At 46.1% G+C, this 21696-nt stretch overlaps 1 protein-coding gene and 1 long non-coding RNA gene across 4 annotated transcripts in view; both read right to left on the bottom strand.

Annotated features, from left to right (window-relative positions):
- LOC139057673 (nitric oxide synthase-interacting protein) overlaps nt 1-21696 on the bottom strand; it is a 141639-nt gene that overhangs the window by 62377 nt on the left and 57566 nt on the right. The window contains exon 4 of the mRNA XM_070536371.1: nt 13435-13550. Within this exon, the coding sequence (XP_070392472.1) occupies nt 13435-13550 (116 nt within the window). The remainder of the gene's footprint in view (nt 1-13434; nt 13551-21696) is intronic.
- On the bottom strand, nt 1092-12032 carry LOC139057674 (uncharacterized). 3 transcript variants are annotated; one of them, XR_011512982.1, is made up of 4 exons: nt 11985-12032; nt 11184-11285; nt 2182-2269; nt 1092-1765 (listed from the first exon to the last, which is right to left on the bottom strand). It is a non-coding gene; the product is annotated as an uncharacterized lncRNA (long non-coding RNA). The 3 variants fall into 3 exon arrangements; XR_011512980.1 differs by lacking the exon at nt 2182-2269; XR_011512981.1 differs by lacking the exon at nt 1092-1765 and having other exon boundaries at nt 1811-2269.

Here is a 21696-nt window from a genome sequence, read left to right on the forward strand (position 1 = left end):
GAATTTTCAAGGAAGCCATGTCCATTCTGGCCAAAGCGAGCAGATCCAAAACCGCGAGCTCGAGGATCATATGGTTCCCCGCGCACGTCACCACGGAAGGCGACGCGCTCCCGAACCTAAACGAGACGGCGCACCGGACGGCGCGAGACATGACCCACCGCGCCGAACAGGGCAACGCCTCTCGCACGATAGCGAACGCTTCTCGAGCAGAACGGGACAGGCTCACAAGATACAACGACATCACCAGTGCGTATTTGAACACCAGAAGGATATACCAACCGCCGAGTCCCAAATTGAACAGGAGGCAGGCCGTTGCCTGGCGACAACTCCAGACAAACACGTTCCCTAATTCATTCCGTCTCAAACGTATCTTCCCAGATAAGCATCAGGACGACACGTGCAAATTGTGCCAGGAAGGACCAGCAACACTCAAACACATGCTGTGGGAGTGCAATGTAGTTATAGGAGGGATGGCAGTTACTCCGGAGACCCTGTCGTCGAGGTGGGCCGCCGCTGTGCGCAGCTCAGACCTCGGAATCCAGACGTGGGCAGTCCAGCAAGCCCGTGAGGCGGCGTTGAGGTAGGGCCTTGACGTTCCTTCGTGGGAGACCTGAGCCCGGGTCGCGTTAAACCTTGCCGGACGTACAAGAAAGTTGTATCCATCCATCCATCCATCCATCCATCCATCCATCCATCCATCCATCCATCCACAATGTGCATCTCTTGAAATTCAGACAGCTTGTCCTTGCGTTTAGAGCTCTTCTCCAAGTAATTAAAGATGTCCACAAGAACCTCATCAAACTTAGCCGGCAAGCACGCGGCTCCTTTTTTGGCAGCAAGGTTAATTAGATGGCACGGGCAGCCAATCACAACCAAGTTTTCTTGTGCCTCCTTTAAGACTGCAGCGACGCCATTTTTTTTTTCCCCCTAGCATAACGTTTGCGTTGTTGGCGCAAAACGCAGTACAGTTTGACACGGGCACTTCAAAGGTCTCCATTGCCTTCAACACGAGGTTCCCGATATTTCTTCACTAATCACACACTGCGACATACACGCAGCAACAACAAGATGCACAATGGAGGAAGGCATGCACAGGCATGCATGAAATGCAAGAGCGACATTGGCTCAGGCTTTTGTTGGCTTTCTAGGCACCGCAGTCGGCTGCTTGATCGATGATACCGATGGTGCTAGTGCAGCCTTGTTGGTGATGCTGACGATTACGATGTGGCTGTAGATTCCGCGGTGCCAGTTTCGCAAAAACCATTATTGCGCGAACAGAGACCACTTTTTGGGAGATATCAGGCAGTAATCGTACAATCGGAAAGTTCAGTAAAAAATCGGGAGTCTCCCAGGCGAATCTGGAGGGTTGGCAGGTATGCAGTATTGGTGAATAGTTGAATTGTTGAACAAAAGGTGATCCTGCTGTGGTGATACATGCAACCATGGAAATGTTTTGCAAGTTGCTATGTGTTAAAGAACACCACAAAGGAGATGCATAAACGTGCATGAGCCAATGAGCCAAATGACTACAGATGCCTCTCATGTGTAATATGGTTGTAACGTACATAACCATGCGCACTAATCACCTCTTTAAAAAATGACCTGGCCAAGTTGTACGTTCCTGCCTATTTTGCTGCAGCAGCACCTGGTGGAAACTGGTGGCCTCCGCGTTCACTGCCTTGGCCAGCTGCCCCTGCCGCGCATACTACCGCAGATACTGGCTGTTGGCGGGGTGGCCTGCGGGGCTGCTGCCGAGGTGATGGTCCTTAAAAACAAAATCAGTAGACTGGATAAACAAATTTTGCTCCATCCTGCGTAGAGATTTTACTGGTTCATTGTCAGGTGGAAGCCCAGAAAAATAATTCTAGCAACACACCGTTCACAAAATGAACAGTAAATTTGCATAAACAAAAAGGCACTACACCATTATAAAATGCAACACTAATAATACTTTCAGCTTGTATGCTGCACAAGCTGCATGACAAATGGTGTTAATAGTCAAACAGATTATTGTTCTATTTTGCAGTGACATTTAGACAGGCACTTTTTCTTTGCCATGTAAATAATATAAATACATAATTTCTGTTTAAAAGGTCTTGACAGATACTGCTTTTTTGCTTTTAGTGATGTGTTCGTATTGCAATAGCTGCTGAAGTGCCGTATGTGCAGTGCCACTTGTACCCGGCTCGGTTCCAATGGACACGTGGGCAGAATGTGGTGGGGCAGGGGGCACTGGAACATCAGGACGCACCTCCTCACTGGAGGTGTCCTGCTGGAACAATAAAGTACAGTAGTCATAATGTGATTAAGTTCCATCAACTGGTTGCAATGTATATTTCACTTATAGTTTTTCAATCAGAAAATTCTTAATGCAGCATAAAAACACGGGGAATGCGGGAGATGGAAATTCAAGACGATGAGCAAAATGTGAACAAGGTGAATGCAGGAGCCAACGTTTCAACAAGTGGACTTGAAGAAGACAAGTCCACTTGAATGAATGAATGAATGAGGTTTTATTATTAATAGACAAGGTATAGTACAAGGCAATAATATACAGGAGGAGGTCCCGAGGTCAAAGACTGTAATGGGACCTCCTGTATAGTGTATAAGTAAAAATATAAACAACAGTTGCAGCAAATAATGTAAAATATTCAAAAGATAACAAAGTTAGTATTGTTTTAGGTTTGGCAGTACTGAACATATCAGCTGCAGACATGCTAATAAAAAAGTATAATAATTATTATTACATTCGACTAATTACAGAACTATAACACCATTATGAAAGTAAATGGATAATGAGACTTAACCAAATGAACTTTAATTTGTGTTGTCAAGAGTTCGACAAAAGTTCGTCTGGTCAGGTAACATGAAGAAATTGTGGCCACTGACCAACTCAAGGTGAAAAATGTGGGGATGCGCGACCCTCGCGCCTCCCCTGATGTTTTTCCCGCATAGCGCGTCTCCTGTAGTGCGGCTTCGCTGCACACGCGGCGGTCCGAGTGGTACAGGCGCAGTGCGAGAGATGGCGCTAGTGTTGCGCTAGTGTTGCGGTCGTGGCTCGCGGACGCTCCTGTGGACGAGGCTTCAGCGACTTCGCTCGTAGCTAAGTGCTCTTTTATCTTAATTAGCTAGTGTTTTGAAGTGTGTTCTTTTGCATGGAGTAGGGGCGCAAATTTTGAATTTTTGGTAGGAGTAGGAAACGTACCGGCTTTGTCTAGGTCTGGCGGCTCCCCCGTTAGGCCTAGGGGGTAGTTCTTTCAACTAGCTCTTCGGATTCTTACATGGAGTAGGGAGTGATAATCCTTTGTTTTTGTTTGGGATAGCGGTCGAGGTCGGATTTGCGTGAGTGATTCGGCGAACTTGCTCGTTGGGCCTAGGGAGGTCGGCCTAGCGATGAAATCGAAAAACGTGAAGGCCGCGGGGGACGGGGAGCAAGTGCAGTGCGACGAGTGCCTGCGCTGGTGCTTCCTCGACGAGACTGAATTCCAGAATTTAGCAGAAGCGGTGGGGTCTAGCTTCACGTGCAGGTCGTGCGAGGGCGTCAAGGAAGCCGTCCAAAAACTGGAAGGGAATTGGGCGGCTAAGTTTGAAGAGCTTAAGGCACACCTGAGGGAGGAGCAGGAGAAGCGGGTAGCACTGCAGGCGAAGGTTGAAAATTTCGTCAAGGTGGAGGCGGCCCAGGCCGCGCAGTTGGTGAGGACTGTGGCCGAGCTTGGGGAGGCGAAAGAAAGGAGCGCCGAACTGCAAAGGCGGCTCGACGCTCTTGAGACTCGGGCAGCGGATAATGTCGGGTCAGGACACCAAAGCGAGGGCGAAGTGGGAGGCAGGGAGCCAAAGCAAGCGGTCGCCAGCTCGCCGCCGGTGAATCGGCGTAGCTATAGCGAAGCAGCGCAACACGCCTCGAGTGAGGCGACGCTGCAGCCACAGGAAGCCGGGAAGCAGGGAGAAGTAGGGGAGATTGAAAGGGTGATTATCGCTGGCGACTCAAACATGGCTGGGTGCTCAAAAGCAATTGTGGAGAGGGTGAAAGGCGACAAAAGAGTGGCGGTAGGGACATTTCCAGGGCAGACACTGGGTTCTGTCATGGAGCGAGCAAAAGAAAAGCTCACGGAAAATGCCCACGTGCGCAACCTTGTCGTATTAGCAGGTGGGCTAAATGACGTCCTTAACAGGAAAGGGCCAGGACTAGCCCAGCGCTTGGCGAAGGGGGTGGACGACTTGCGTGAGCTAGCCCCTCAGGTGCAGATCGTGGTGTGCACGGTGCCGGAGGTGCCTGTGCGTGACAGTCACGTACAAAGAGCCGTAATGGCTGCCAATGAGGCAATATGGAAAATGAGCCGAGAGAAAGGCTTCGAGGTTGTCGAAGTAAACAGGGAAGTGAGAAGTTGTGGTGGTTTTAAACGAGATGGGATCCACTTCAATTACAGGCTAGCACGAGAAGTGGGCTGGCGACTTGGGGGTCGCGCTGTTGCTTTTTTAGGGGGCCCGCGGGCGCTCAGGAGGTCAGAGTAGGTAGTAATAAAGAAGGTCCCCTAGGGGAACATCAGAAGAGCATCGCCGTCGATAAGAGAAAAAGGAGGAAAGCAAGAACAAGAGCTCGCCATGCAATAGGCGACATAAACATGCAGGGCGGCAGAAGAAAGGAAAAGTGGGCAGAGATTGAGGAGCAGTTACATAGAGAACAAATAGGGGTGTATGCGGTAACAGAAACGCACCTAAGAGACTCAGAAGAGCCGCCAGTTATTGAGAATTATGTATGGAAAGGGTGCAACAGAACTAAGTCGGAAAGAAAGGGAGGGGGAGTCGGAATGCTCATCCATCAGGGAGCCAAATGGAAAAGAGTAAATTCACAATGTCAAGAGCATCTTTGGTTATCAGGTACAATGAGTGGGAAAGAAACTTGGCTGGGAGTTACGTATTTGTGGACCGGAATAAATTGCACAGAGAAGAATAAAGAGTTAGTGGAATGCATAAGCGCTGATATTAGGGGTTTCGGGAATGGTGCTGAGATAGTCCTATTAGGTGACATGAATGCCCACATACAGGATTTAGATGGCTATACCGACAATAACGGGAAGTCAATGCTAGACCTTTGCGAGCAACATAACCTCGTGATCGTGAATACAGGGCCTAAGTGTGAAGGACAGATCACGTGGGAAGTGGGAAACCGGCAATCGACCATTGATTACTGTCTGACGACAGAAGGAATTCATGATAAGTTGAGAGAAATGGTCATCGATGAGGAAGGGTTTAGCAGCATAGGGAGTGACCATAAACGCATCATTTTGAAAATGGGATATGTAGTTGGGAAAGAAAGCAACGAAAGCAAAATGGCCAGTCCAAATTTGAACGCTGAACAAATAGCAAATATAGTCACTAGAGTGGAGGAAGAAATTGGCAAGTCGCCAAGTAAGGAGTGGGAATATGGTGAGCTTCTAAGTGTAGTAACGACAGAAATACGGAAAGAGAAACAACATGTTCATTGGAAAGGAAAAAAGAAACCGAAAAGCTGGTGGAACAAGGAGATACGAGAAGCCATCGCCGAACGACAGAAAGCATCTCGAGAGCACAGGCAGGCAAAGAAGGCGCAGTTGCCACAGGATGAAGTAACCAGTAAATGGGAAATATACCGGGAGAAAAAGTCTATGGTTCAAATACTGGTGCAAGCAAAATTAAAAGGTGAAAGTGAAAGTTGGTTGTCAGAAATACGTGAGAAAAAGAAGGCCGCACCTAGAATATTTTGGAATCACATAAAATTATTAGGCAGGAAGTCAACAACAATACAACAACATATCCTAGACGAAGATGAAAACAGACTGGAAGGAGAAGTAGCAATAAATTACATCCAAAAAATAACAGCCGAATCTTTCCAAGGCAAGGACGCGGTTGTATTTGAAGAAAAAAAAGAGCATGAAAGAGACCCAAGGGGGAAAGGAGCTAGTGCTTACAAATTTAAACTGGAAGAAAGCGGAAGAGAAAATTCCTAAGCGCACAGCCACAGGGCTAGACGAGGTTCCCGTTAGGCTGATAAATGAACTGGGACCAAAAAGTAAGGAAGCTCTCGTGAAAGCAGTTGAAAAAACTTTAAAAGATAGACGAATACCAGACAGTTGGCGACAAAGTAGAATGAATTTAATTTATAAAGGTAAGGGGGAGAAAGACAGAATTCACTCGTATAGACCATTGACCATTACATCGGTAATATACAGGCTAGCAATGCAGGCAATCAAATTAAAGCTTCAAGCATGGGCAGAAAATAATGGCATTTTGGGAGAGCTTCAGAATGGCTTTAGAATAGGTAGGCGTTTGGATGATAACTTGTTTGTTCTTACTCAGTGTATTGAAATATCAAAAGCAGAAAGCAGACCGCTGTATGTGGCCTTTTTGGACATGACAGGAGCATACGACAACGTAGACCGCAGCATTTTGTGGGATATTCTGGAAGGGGAAGGCTTAGGTAACGATTGTATACAGCTTTTGAGAGAGATTTACCTAGAAAATACTGTTTGCGTTGAATGGGAAGGGATGAGGAGCGCGGAGAAAGTTCATATCAACAAGGGACTGAGGCAGGGGTGCCCTTTATCCCCACTGCTGTTTATGATGTACATGGTGAGGATGGAGAGGGCGCTAGAAGGAAGTAATATCGGGTTTAATCTCTCATACAAACAGGCAGGTACAGTAATAGAGCAGCAACTCCCAGGTTTATTTTATGCGGACGACATTGTGTTGCTCGCAAACAAGCAAAGTGATTTGCAACGTCTGGCTAATATCTGCGGACAGGAAGGCAACAATTTAGGTTTGAAATTTAGTGTTAGAAAATCGGGTGTTATTGTATTCAATGAAAACAGTGAACAGACAGTGGAGATACAGGGCCAAGAAATACCTCGGGTGACAGAATATAAATACCTTGGTATATGGATAAACGAAGGCAACGGATATATGGAAACACAGGAAAAAACCATAACAGTCAAGGGGAAGAGAAATGCAGCCATAATGAAGCACAGAGCGCTATGGGGATACAATAGGTACGAGGTCCTCCGAGGTATGTGGAAAGGGGTAATGGTTCCAGGACTTACTTTTGGAAATGCGGTTGTTTGCTTTAAATCAGGGGTACAATCAGGACTCGACGGGAACCAAAGGTCAGTGGGTCGCCTCGCATTGGGCGCTCACGGGAAGACTACAAATGAAGCTGTGCAAGGGGATATGGGCTGGACTAGTTTTGAAGTGAGGGTAGCTCGCAGTAAAATTGAGTATGAAGAACGGCTGAGGAATATGGAGGAAAGTAAATGGGCTGGGAGAGTGTTCAGGTATCTGTACAGGCAAAACATTGATTCACAGTGGAGGAAAAGAACTAGGAAGCTTACCAGCAAGTATGCGGCCTGTGAGGTGGGCAACACAGCAACAAAGAAGGTCAAGCAAAAAGTCAGAGAGGCTGAATTAATCTCATGGGTGGCGGCAATGGAAAAGAAACCTGCCATGAGCAACTACTTAAGGGGAAAAAACGAAATTAGGAAAGAAACCATTTATGATAACTCAAAGGGAAGCTCATTACTTTTCGAAGCGAGATCGGGATGCCTTAGAACACGCACCTATAAAGCGAGATATAAGAAGGAAGAAGAAGCATGTGCTTGCTGCGGTAAAGCTAGGGAAACGACGGAGCATATTTTATTAGAATGTGAAGACGTCTATCCAGCGGTCGATTTAGGCACCACTGGCCTCCTTGAAGCCCTTGGGTTCAGCGGGAGCAGTGGTAAAGCAAACAGGTCCGCAATAGACATCAGTAAGAGGCGATTGGAGGATTGGTGGAAGAAAAGTAGAGAAACGACAAAGGACGGAGACGTACAAAAGCACAGTTCGCAATAGGGTATCAGAAAATTTGGACGTGGTAGTTCAGTGTTTTTTTTTTTTTCATTGGTTAACCTAGGTAGGATATTAGACAGCATAGTGGCAAGAGCTTGGTGGCGCAAGCCACCGCCCCGTTCCAAAGGGGACGCTCATAACATCCATCCATCCATCCATCCAGCGAGGTTACTTGGGCGCCGAAAGGAAGGCGCTTGCTCTCTTGGGTTCGAGACAGCGAGCGTGCCGCACGTGCAGCAACTCTCTTCCCCGGCGGGTCGCCGAACAGCGCGGACATCCCGCGTGCGCGGTGACCGATGCATCTGCGAGACCGCCTCGCGTGGCCGCCATCGAACGCGCCATGATTCGCGTGACCGTACACGCGAACGACCAGGCGCTGGGATCCAGCATGGAGCGAACATATTCGCTGGCGAGGACACGGTGAGTCGAACTTCTAGATTTGTCGCGCGCCCATCAGCATGTTTTGTGGATAGCAACTCGGCTAGCAGGCATTGATGTATGAAAGGTGCAATAAATGCCCTTGTGATCGTTTGCACTGCTGTGTTGTCGTTCCTTTGTTCCAAGAGTACGGTGTGAGATATCCCCTATCAGACCCCACAAAAAACACACAGACGTTTCAGAACATAATATTATGTAAGTGTTGTCACGTAACCCGTGCAGGTCCCGAAACGTCTCTGTGTTTTTTCACCTTGACTTGGTCAGTGGCCGCAACTTCTTCATCTTTAATTTGTGTTGCGTAACCAAATGTACATTTGGAGGGGAAAAGATACTTATCCAAGTGGTTGCAGATGATCAAATGTGGTCTTTTAGTTGCCGTTTAAATTGAAATGATTTACATGACTTAATAGCAGGAAGTAGTTGTTCCAGAAGGAAACGGACAAAAAGTGGACACTCTGCTTACCATAATTTGTGCGTACCATTGGAAGAATAAAGTTATTGTTGAGTGCAAATCGCGTAAGATTAGTATTCATTAGACAAGACTGAGGTATCAGACTGTTGCGGTAAGCATTATCTAGTTGTCGATATAAAAACTACCAAGACTAAAGTTAATAAGCTCGTCCACAGTAAGAATATTATATTTATGTAATAAGTATTTGGAATTGAAATGGTTAGGGCTGAATGTAATTATTCTAACAGCCTGGTTTTGTAGTACTTGTAATGATTGTAAGTGGGTACGATACGTATTGCCCCAGCATGCAATGCAATATTTTATATGTGAATTGCTAAATGAGTAGTATAAAGAGAGTAGTGTTTCCTGGTTAAACACATACCGAGCTTTTAAAAGTGTCCTTATTCCATATGTTGCCTTCCGCCTAACGTTGGCTATGTGTTGATGAAATTTAAGGTTAGAATCAAGTTCTACACCCAAGTATTACAGGAAGTACCGTATTTACTCGCATAATGATCGCACTTTTTTTGTCAGAAAAATTGAAGCAAATTCAGGGGTGCGATCATTACGCGGGTTAAATTTCCCGGAAAAAAAAAATTTTTTTTCGCCGCGTTTGCTGCGGGATGCGAGATTGCGGGTGCGGGACACCAAAACAAAAATGGCGGCTAGCGGAGCGAGCCGAACGCGCCGAACGCGATTTTTTTTTTCTTCTCGTGAGTACATTACGTGCATTGAAACAGTTTCTTCCGTATTAGTGATGAATAATATCGTTAATATCGGCAAGTTTGCGGCAATAACGTAGCCATGTCCACTTTGAGGGGACAGAAATAGGTGGGCGCGCTTAGCTGCCAGTGACAGAAACACGACGGGCATGCTGCGGAAACTGCGGCATCTGTCTTCGCTACTTTCCGCTAAGGGTGGGAGAATATCTTAGCTGTGTTACAAGCGTCGGCGTATGAATAGGGCACACTTTAACGTATCGGAGTAAACGTGGCTACTATCATTGCCGCGCGCGATTTGTTGCGTGCTCACGAGTGCAAAAGCAGATGAAAAGAATCGAAATGCGCCTTTATTGTTTTTGTTGACATCAGCCATTATAAAGGCAACAAAGGCAAGTTTGGTTGTACCTCATTTTGTCATGGAAGTGCGGAAAGTGATGAAAGTAATGAAATGAGGCATCTACTTAAGAATGTTTAGTGCGTGCAGGCCGCTTGGCTTGTCTTGAAGAGTCGTTCGCGTAGCATTCGACAGGTGGTAAGCGCGATCATTATTCGCTAGACTTAGCACACGACATAACGCTGCGGCAAGTTCGGGGTGCGATCATTACGCGGGAAATAAAAAAAATCGAATTTTGACGACAAATTTTAGGGGTGCGATCATAACGCGAGTGCGATCATTATGCGAGTAAATACGGTACTACGCGGGATAAAATTATTACCAAGGTAGAGCGAAGAAATGAATGCGGATGAGCGTTGGTGGGATGTGAATAAAACAAATTTAGTTTTAGACGAGTTTATGTTGAGCTGGTTAATATTGCACCAATATAACACGTTGTTTAAGTCGGTATTAAGTTTATAAACTAGGTTCCCTACACAAATGTCAGAGTTAAAGATAGTTGTGTAGTCTGCATAAAGAATGCAGTTAGAAGAAAGCAGGTAATTAGGCAGGCCGTTCACATATCTTAAAAACAAGAGTGGACCAAGTGTGGATCCCTGAGGTACACCAATGTTTGTTGTCATTGATTTAGAAAGAACACCATTAATTCTAACTCTTCGTGTGCTATCTTTTAAATAATTTTGTATCAAAGTTAATGCAGGACCTGTTATCCCTATAGATTCAAGTTTAAAGGAAAAATTGTGGTGGTTAATTTTATCAAAGGCTTTAGTTAGATCCACGAAAGTGATCCAGCATACATGTCCTTATCGATTGCCATCTTTAATTGTTCAGTTAGGGCGATAAGAGCAAGTTCGGTTGAATAGCACTAGCGGAAGCCGAATTGGAATGGTGAAAGAATACTAAATTTAGATACGTAATTAGCTAGGCGCTTTTCTACCAGCCGTTCAATAACTTTGCTAAAGAAGGGTAGAATGCAAATGGGCCTATAATTGTCGAAATGTTGGCTCCTGCACTCACCTTGTTCACTTTTGCTCATCGTCTTAATGCAGCATGTGACATACCAGTGACTTAGAGCTTTGACAACTCGTTGCTAATGCTTTACGGATTAACGAGCCATGCGATCCATCACAAGGTGTTTCTTAACAGCATTGCTTAAACAGCAGTGGGGCAGCATTTCCATTCTTGCAAAGTACGGATATGATGTGCTGGCATGTGTGCTGAATTGTAAGAAAACACACACAAGCACACAACGGCAAAATATTCACCACGGTGTAACTGCCCGAAATCGGTACACACAGCAACTAAAATTGCTACGTACCTCAGCGTCGTCAGCGAAGAAGTCCACAGGAGCGGAAGCTGGACCGGTTCGCCGTCGAGCACGCGGTCCTCCAGGCTGCCCAGCTTCCCACCTCCTGTTTTCCTGCAAATGCATGAACACCGTGAGCTTATACACTCCGAAGATGTTGCTAGCCGCGGGCTCACCCCTTCTCGGCATCCACCTGTGCCGCGATCCTCCGGCAGTCATAGCACAGCCAGGTCCAATACAGGCGCCAGTGCCGGGCTGCTTTGACTGCCGGACCAATCGCATTCAGTGCCGTCACGACCTCCTTCCAGAGTGCTTCTTTTTGAGCAGCACTCATACTTGGCAAGAGGCTTGTGGCACCTCTCGCCAAGTATCAATGCTGCTCAATGAATTCGATTAGCATGGTGGCCTGCGCCGCCGAAACGCGCGCACTTTTAGGAGCAGCCGCCATTTCTTCTTCTTGCTCTCAATTTTTGCCGGACTGCAGCGAATTAATACCAGCAAATCGTACCGTTTCAGATATCGCTATGCCGTTAAAACATGACAGGTACTTTCATTTAATGTGTTGTTATTTTATCACGACATAAGTGTTATGTTAAATTTAACACAATTGAATAAAAAAAAAAAACTTTTCTCGTGCAAGTTATATCCAGCAGAAGTATCTGTACCGCCAGCACGGGGGAATCTATCACTGCACAGCAGTGAGTGGCAGAAAAAAAAAATTAAAAATGGGCCTCTGTTACAGACTACCTTCGATTTAAATCAGGACCTACATTCGGAGATAGTTGCGATCGTTTATAGAAAATGTTTACTTACCAGCTATCTGTTGAGATGCCTTCCAACCTTCATTGATTCTTCCGTATCCTATGCAAAAAAAGCAAAAGTGAACACCATGCAATCACTGCTGATGTTCAGATGCTACTGCTCAGTCATTAAGCACAAGAAAGAATGACGTGTTTACTCACCGAGTACTACGCTTTCACAGTCTTCATGATGTTCACAGCTTCCAAAATTCTTCTCGGGCGAAAGTACATCTCGTACACCGAGATTTCATCTAATCAGGCAGCGTTACGGGCAAAAATACACCAAGTGCGGCCCACAGAACCAATCAGCTGTTTTCACGTAGCCGCCATCTTACGTGTGCGTAGCGAAATGGATTGGATGCAGAATTGGCACATGTGTGGCTATGACTCGAAAAATTAAAATATTTCTGTTTACTTTCAAGCCCGCTTCAACTTATCTTGCATCAAAAGATTACAAAACAATTTTACTCTCAGCGACATACAATTGCTCTTTTATTAGGCATTAATATCTAAATGTTAGTTGCCATACGGTCCCTTTGCAAGTAAAAAACAAGCAAAACATGCTTCCAGCAATGATGGAGGCTGCTGATTGGGCAGATTGAAAAACGTCGCAGGTTCCCGCACCCCGTACGCAGAAACAGTCGTGCCATTTTGACATCCGGAGTTTGGAATACTTTTTATTTGGAATAGAGCTACGTTATCGCACCCATGAATGCAATCGTCACAACGAGAACAGCATTCGGCAATGAAAAAGGCGCCCCGAGACTTCTGCAGCACTACTGTGCGCGTGCACGGAAAGCAACAGAATGGGCAATTCAGGCCCGATAGTGGCAGAAGCTGCGCGTTACGTCAGCCTTACGAGTGCAATCGTCACGACAAGAACAGCACCCGGCAACTTCTGCAGCACTAACGTGCGCACACACGGAGCATACGTAGCGCTAATGAAGAATCTGCCATGCGGGTGTTTGCCGACAAGAGGGGGCTGGCTGAAAAGCTGGCACGCAGCTTCAGTAAGTTTGAGGCCGCTGTCGTCGTGCTAGGCCACTGCGGCATCAAATGAAAATAACTTTTGTCACGCGAAGTGAATAAATACTGCATCTTCTTTCCCTGTTTCATCGCACTCTCTTTCAGTTCCGTGTTCAGTTTTCAACAGGTAAGTGGGCGATCTCATGCTATTTCGGTTAAACAGTACTACCGTTTAGTACGTACTTTTTCCGAGCTCCGGCCAACTATGGTTTAACGAGGTTACACCGTATAAACACATTTCCTTATATAGAGGTTCAAAACATGCCATTCTATGGACAAAACATTATATAATGGTAAATAATTTGCTATACAGAAACTTTAGTCAGTACAGTTGGTTATATTCAAATTTACCTGTACTTCCACCTGCTTCCTTCTCGCTACACTGACTGGATTAGACTAAGGAATTCTTGGGAAAGAGCATCATCACATGGACTTACAGGCTTGGCAGTCCTGTCCTTCTTGGCACTTGGTGTCAGGCTGGGCACCCAGAAGCTGGGCAGCTGGGAGTCCTTGCCATTCACCATGTTGGACACACTTGGACTGTCCTCAGAACCTGGAGCACCATTTTACAACATTGCTGCCTTGCAACCAGAGTAGAGCTAGAGAGGCAGTAGGGGATCCCTACTGAATGCTAAATTTTGCATGCTGAGTTTGCCATTAGCTGAAATTTCTGCAGTCCTTTTCCGTTCTCATGCAAAAAACTAGTGAATGCTAAATTTTGCAAGCCGATTGAGGAAGCCAATCAGCTGAAATTTCTGCACTTCTGTTGTTTCTGTAGTTATGCACAAAATTATAACCACTGGGCGACCCTTCAGCTGATAGTTGACGTTTGCAGCCCGTGCAAATAATCAATATTTTAACATTTTCAATCGAATCTTGGCGCATTCTTGTAACAGTGAAAACTAGAGCACATGAGAAGGGTTTAAATATGACCTTGTTGGTATGACATACTGCAAGTGAAGCACAAAAAGCAAGGGCGGGTACGACACAAACATGTTAAAAAAGAAAAAGAACTATCGGTTTTAAATATTGATTAGGCTGCACATGGCATCCAAGGCACTTGAAGGCCACTTATGTGCGTACATTTACTTGCACTCTGATTCAAATAAAACATGTGAGTGTGTGCCGTAAGACCCTTCTAACATTGCCACGAAGCTCTTTGGTCGCCAGCAAGCGGCGAGTGTGGAAGGCTCTGCCCCCTTTCCCGTTTTCCCACATGTGGTTAGTCAACCGCATTTTGGCCGTGGCAACCATCGCAGCTGCCCGTATCCCCTTCTTTACCTAGCGTATCATTCTCTTCGAGAGAACCCTCAGCGATGTCAACTATATAGCTAGCTGTCCTGTCCGAAGTGTTAGTTGCAATCGTAATAAATGCTTTCTGAGGGTGCACATGGTTGTCGTCTATTGTTTCCTCGAGCTTGTACCGGGCCGTGGTTGATAGGCAGGCATACACCAACTGTGGGGCTCGGTGTGCCAAGCAATAGCGTCGGTGGCATCTCCTCCCTATACTGACATTTGGCTGGTTGGTTGGTTGGTTAGTTGGGGTTTAATGGCACAAAGGCAACTAAGGCCATGCTGCACCAGTCACAAGACAAAAGGAAACGCAAGGTTAGAGGAGGCAAACCTGCATTGCATTATAATTCGTGTAAATAACCGGTTGTCTCTAAAAAGTGGTACAGGTTAGTAAATGGCACTAGCGGGTCATCTGCCAGTAATAGGGCAGGGTGTAAAGGTATATTTAAATTATATAGGTTGTGTAAAAGCTTCCGTCACTGTGTTTCAAACTGTGGACATGTTATAAGGATATGTATTACTGTAAGAGGTTGATTGCATTTTTCGCAAGTCGGCAGGTTTTCTTTTCGGAGGAGAAAGTTGTGTGTTAAATGTGTGTAACCAATCCGAAGACGACACAGGATCACCTCGTAGAACCGTTGCTGGGGAGTGCACGACTTCCACTCACCAATTACGGGTTTAGCAAGATGTAGCTTGTTATTTAAGCAATTGTCCCATGTCTGTTGCCATTTGGACATGAAGGCCTTCCTAATCGCCGTGATACTATGCCGATATGGAAGCACCGTGTTTGTTATGTATTTGCGTGCTGCCATTGATGCACACCTATCCGCTGCTTCATTTCCCGGTATACCGACATGGCTTGGTACCCAGCAAAACCTAATTGACCGGCCGTATTTGTTTAATGTTACCATGTTTAAAATATCCCCTATCAGGGGTTCACATTCCGATTTCGCATGTAGAGCCTTCAGTGTGCTTAATGAATCAGTGTATATTACTGTGTTTTCGTGTTTGTCAGCGATGCTCTTTTTAACTACAGTCCATATTGCGTATACTTCAGCTGTGTAGACAGAGGCATGTTGTGGTAATCGAATACTTATTTCCCAATGTTCCGTTGCGGCCCCCACACCCACGTAATTTTTTGTTTTAGAGCCATCGGCATAAAATTCCATGTAATTTTGGTATTTCTCCTGAAGAGCGCGGGATTCTTGTATAATGTGTTCGTGTGGGGTGTCTTTCTTCTTTAAATGTGTCAATGTTCAGTAACATAACGGTTCAAAATCGTACCACGGGGCCAAACGCTGTGGCTTTCTGGCAACCTGGAGGACTTCGTGAGGAATGTCATAATCCCGAACATATTCCTCATATCGCAGGATTGGCGGCTTAATAATATTTGGTTTGTTTGTATAGTGTAAGCGTGAGTTGCACTGTGTGACTATGTTGAAGCATGTGTGTTGTGGCGAGGACTGAATTCTCAGTACGTAAGAAAAAGCTAGTAGCACTCTGCGCCGCTTTAAAGGAGGTTCATAACAGTCAACATACAAACTCTGGACAGGCGATGTTCTGTAAGCACCACTTGCCAGTCGTAGTCCAAAGTTATGAACTGGATCAAGTCGTCGGACGTAAGACTGTCTGGCTGAACCGTATATGATGCTACCATAATCTAATATGCTGCACACCAAAGTACGGTAGATGCATAGCAGGCATTCACAGTCAGAGCCCCAGCACTTCCGGGACAGGACTTTGAGGATGTTAAGTGCATTGTTCGCTTTTATTTTAAGCCTCTTTATGTGAGCGAGAAAGTTCATCTTTTTATCAAACAGAACACCCAGAAACTTGTGTTCTTGTTTTACTGGAAGTGTGGCTTCTTGTAGCTTAAGGGTGGGATCTGGTTGTAGGCCCCTTTTTTGTGTAAAGACAACACTAATAGTTTTTTCACTTGAGAAACGAAAACCGTTTTCAGACGCCCACTGTGTTAGTTTGTTTAATGCAATTTGAATTTGCCGTTCGCAGGATGTCAAGTTGGATGCACGACACGCAATTTGTTGATCATCCACATATAATGAATGCATTACAGAGTATGGAATTACCTTTTTGGCAGAGTTCATTTTCACCACAAACAATGTTGTGCTTAATACGCATCCTTGTGGCAAACCATTTTCCAGAATTAATACACGTGACAGCGCCGTTCCTAAACACACCTGGAATGTTCGGTCCGACATGAAATCGGCTAGGCATTTGAGCATTCTACCTCGGATTCCTAAATCTGCTAAATCCCTTAAGATGCCAAACCTCCACGTTGTATCGTACGCCTTTTCTAAATCAAAGAAAACAGTGAGACAATATTGTTTGTGTAGAAAGGCCGCACATATCTCGTCTTCTAGCCGGACTAGGTGATCTGTTGTGAAGCAACCTTTCTTGTATCCACACTGATGGTTATCTAGCAGGTTCTCCGTTTCAAGGATGTATGTCAATCTTATGTTGATGATGGCTTCATAGGACTTCACAAGACAACTTGTGAGTGCTATGGGTCTATAACTGGTTGCTTGCTGTTGTGGGAGGTTTTCCAGCATGCAAGAAAGGGATTATGATGGCTTTTTTCCACTCTTTGGGCATTTTTTCCGTTTCCCAGATTATGTTGAAGAAATCAAGCAAGGTCTCAACTGCTTTAGGGGATAGGTGAGCTAGCTTTGCATAATGTACCCTGTCCAGACCGGGTGCTGTTATTTTGCCAGTAGTAAGTGCTCTGTCGATTTCTGGAAGTGTTAAAGCGACGTTATACATTCTTTCTGAACTTCCTGGGGTCGGAAGCTTTAGTTTTTCTGCTAATTGCTTATGTTTTAGAAATGGAGCAGCGTAGTTCTCTGAGCTTGATATATCACGGAAATGTTGCCCTAAAATGTCTGCTTGTTCTTTTATATTTCTTTGCGTGCCTGGAGGCGATAGTACGGGGATAGTGTAAGAATCATAGTCGCCTCTAAACTTACGAACGTGATCCCACATTCATTTGGATGTTATTGAGCTATTTATAGACGAGACATAATCTTCCAAGACTGTCTCTCGGCTTGTCTGCGTGTGTACCTAGCTTTCGCTTTTGATTTCTTGAAAGAGAGTAGATTTTGTTGCGTTGGGTATCGCCGAAAGATACCCCACGCTTTGTTTTGTAGTTTTTTTGTTTCTGTACATTCCTTCGTCCACCAGGGTTTCAGGTTTTTTCTTAAGAAACCAGAGGATTGTGGGATTGTCTGTTCTGCTGCAACGAGTGTGCAGGTGGTAATCTTCTCATTCATTTCGTCTATTGTTAGCTCATCTGATATGTTATCCCGAGCGGCCTTTTCAGTAAAGAGAGGCCAGTCTGCTAGGTGGGGTTTCCAACAGGGTGGTCTTAATGGTATGGTAGGAAAAGGAGATGTCCTTTAATTAATAGCAGGCATATGGTCACTACCATAGGCGTTGTCAATAACACTCCATTGAAAGTCGCCAAAGAGAGATGGAGAGCACAGTGCCAGATCTAAGCAACTCATAGCTCCTGTGCTTGGGGAGTAGTAAGTTGCCGCACCGGTGTTTAAAAGGCATATGTCATTTGTTAGGACAAAATCTTCAAGCGTTTGACCCCTGTTGTCAGTAGTTTTACTACCCCATAACGTGTTATGTGAATTAAAATCACCACCTATTAAAAATGGTTTAGGTAGCTGGTTTAAAATTAACTCTAGATCTCTTACGGTAAAATGTGAATGCGGCAGAATGTATACTGAACAAATGGTGATGGTTTTGTGAGCTAAAACGGTGAAAGCAACGGCTTCTATATGAGTGTTAATGGGAACTTCTCTGGCTGCTATACCACCTGGCAGGACAATGGCTACACCACCTGACAGCCGGTTCGCCTGAGTATGGTCGCACCGTACAACAGTGCAACTTTTTAAAATGTTTTTCTGTTTTTCGCCTAGGTTTGTTACCTGTAAGCACAGGGCCACAGGAGAGAAGTTTATTAACATGTCTTTAATGTCACCAAAGTTCTGTAAAAGCCCTCTACAATTCCAATGGATAATAAAAGTCATCTTAATATTGAAAGATAAGAAATGGCACTACGGAAAAATTAAGAGGCGAGGTATAGGTGACACGGATTTAAAAGGCTAATACAAATGAGGGATAACCTTTAGGTTATCGCTTTCTTATTTTGAGTGGTTATTGGGATTTTGTCCCTATAACGGCGCTCGAGAGAGCGCTTGTCCTTGGGTGTCAATGACACTGGGGTTTTTGTGTCGACCTCCATCACTCTCTGTGAGGCGGTGGGGACCGCCTTGGGGTTCGTTTGATCTTAGGGCTCTGCGGGACTGGTGTCTGCAGGGCCTGCGAAGATGATGGAGCAGTACTGGCTACTTCCACCACGGGGGCGGGAGGCATCACTACGGGGCCACTGTGCATGGGCTCGCAAGACTCCTCAGGCCTCTGTGACGATGCCCCCACCTTCGTCACTTCGGCATAACTGCGTCGCGAAAGGTACGACAGTCGATTGCTGGCTTCGAAGAACGAGATTTTTTCTTTAAGAGTTAGTGCAATTGCTTCTTTTTCTTTTTTCCAGCAAGGGCAAGACCGCGAGTAAGCGGGATAATCTCCTTTGCAGTTAACACAATGTGGTGAAACGGTGCAATTCTCAGATTGGTGATCGTCAGAGCTGCATTTAGCACAAGTTGTTTGTCCTCGGCATGCATGTGAAGCATGTCCAAATCTTTGGCACTTGAAACATTGTCAGGGATTCGGGATATATGGTCTCACATTGACTTTGACATAACCTGCATCGAGTGAAGTAGGCATTACGCTTGTTCCGAAGGTGAGTATAACATGTTTGGTGGGGATTTCTTCATAGTTTTTGCGGTTTACTATTCTTTGTACTTTGGTAACATTTTGTTCCTGGAAACCTTCCAGCAGTTCCTCGTCGCTTAAACCAATAAAGTCTTCTTCAGATATTACTCCCCTGCTTGTATTAAGTGTTCTGTGGGCTGGAACAGTCCCTGTCACCTCGCCAATACTGGTAAGTTCAGACGGCTTATCTGCTTGATTTTTATTATTCAGTTCTAGGAGGAGGTCCCCGCTAGACATTTTGGAGGCTTTGTATGTCTGTGCGATTTGATCTTTTGAGGCATTTGGCTACCAGGAATGGAGAGAGCTTTCTAACTGGCGTGTTGCTTTCATTGTGGACTACATAGTATTTGGGGAAAGATGGAGCGTTGCTAAGAAAAGAGAATTGGAATGGTACTTCGGTGCGGCACCTTTTCAGACATCGATCATAGACTACAGAGGCTTACGCTGCCATAGGAAAATGTGTTTGTTCGGCAGCAGCACCGACCGCCCACCATAGAGCCCAATGAAGGGGACGTGGCACAGCTTGCGTACAAGTCTGCACGACGCCAGTCGTACGCCATCACTATAACTAAATATGGTGTACCCAAGGTAGGATAGCCACACAAGGTTAACCCTTGCCGCCAAGGAGAAAGGAAGTAAACAGAAGAGAGAAGAAGATAGGAAAGGCCAGAAAGTGAGAGAGAAAGACGAAGATTTGAGGAGAAGGATACAGGAAGAGGCGACTGCCGATTTTCCCCGGGTGGGTCAGTCTGGGGGTGTCGTCTACGTGAAGCAGAGGCCAAAGGATGTGTTGCCTCCGCCAGCGGGGCCTTAAAGGTCCAAACACCCGGCATCGCCTCAACCCCCAGGATCCCCCTTTCCCCAGACACGGCTGAGCCGTGCACGGCTACATGTGGGAGGGTCCAACCCTCGTGTGCTCGGGTATGTGGTGTCGCAACGCACCAAACGCCTGCTGATGCAGTCGCCCCTGCGGGATGACATTTGGCGTTCCCAACGTGGGGCAAGCTCTTTGATAACAGGACGACAATCGGTTCGGTGCAAAGAAGGCTTCATTTGGACCAGCGTTAGGCCTTGTCCAAAGGCGTGATTGCTAGCTAGGCTGGGCATGTGCGTTCTTCAATGCAAGTTAACGCTGCATCAATGTCACCAAACTTGTGTGGAAGCTGAGATTTGCAGTGAGTTCTCGTCCTAAGAAATCGACAGCGCGAGGGCCGTGGAGGGCGTGCAACGAAGAGTGGGCCTAAAGCGAGTGAGTGCAACAGCCAACACAGTGGCTGATTTTCCTGGAAATATATAAATAGTCTCCTCTCTGTATCTTTGGCTCTGGGAGCCGGGCACCAGAAATGCTGGCTAGAATGTCAGCGGGGCGCAGTCCCACAAGTCCACTTGGAAGCTGCGTGTTGAGCAGTGAGCAGGGACCACTTAGTTAGGCCTGTATCTCCTTGCGGCGGCTTTATGAGGCTTTTCTGGCATTGATATCCATCATGGACGCGATTAGGCCTAAGGCGCTTCGAAGCTGCTGGTCGCATGTTCGAAGATGACCGCCATGCCGTGTCACTTAGCAGGTGCAAACGGATTAGCTAGTTTTGCTATACTCAGCCGAGCGGAGAAACCTCAATCAAAATAGAAAGCTTATTTGGTTCAGATGGATTCAATATTTTGCAGGTGGAATAACAGAAAGCTCGGGGGACCACAGAGCACTTCGTTCAGATGAGCATCACTCACTTTCATGCTCTACTATAACCAGAAAAATTCTGTCGAAGCAAATAACTTCATTCAAACGAACTTGATTGTTGTTTTTGCCGCATAAAGCTATGCAATTGACGTGTGGTTCAGCATTGCATCAGACGGCCGATGCTGTGGCAGCCTCTACTGCCTCAATTCTAAAAATGTTTGTGGAGCGCATTCCAGCGACTTTGCAGAACGAGTGAACGCGCCCGGACTTGCCATTGCTGCCATCGTCCCTGCCTGTTGTCTCGGCCTCAAATAACAGTGGAGGCCCTTCCCAGTTCCCGGTCCAATGCAGCAGCATATCACAACCCCAATAAGGGAGAGCCACCATCACATACTCCTCCAATGGCGCATCGGTGGAAGGTTGCTCTTGCAAGCACGCGCGCCGCTTCATCAAAGTCCTGACCCACTGTTGCCGGGTGGACATTGTGGCACAAACTTTGAGGGAAGGCCACCATCAGCCCCCATCATTGTCAACCCCTGCAACAGCTGCCGTATCTGGACAGCCGCAACATGGGCTTGTGCTGCCTATTGACATGGATTCTGCCATTTCCTGCCCGAGTTTCCCTTTGCATCTCCCCGGAAACTTCGTCACCGCTGTCCTTTCAGCGATCTCTCCACCGTAAGGGAACATTTAAGAAGGGAGGGATGTGAGAATGCTCAGGTCCCATGTCCGTCACATGCGCGGCAAACGTTGCGTCCAGTGCACACGCACCAAGCAGGTTGGGGAGAGGGGAGCCTTCCTTTCACGGGTGGCGCATAGGAGTCGCAAGGGCTATCAGCGCCACTGGGTGTGTCACATGAGATCTCTCTGG

This window comes from Dermacentor albipictus, chromosome 3 (genome assembly GCF_038994185.2).
Source record: "Dermacentor albipictus isolate Rhodes 1998 colony chromosome 3, USDA_Dalb.pri_finalv2, whole genome shotgun sequence".
Lineage (NCBI taxonomy): Eukaryota > Metazoa > Arthropoda > Arachnida > Ixodida > Ixodidae > Dermacentor > Dermacentor albipictus.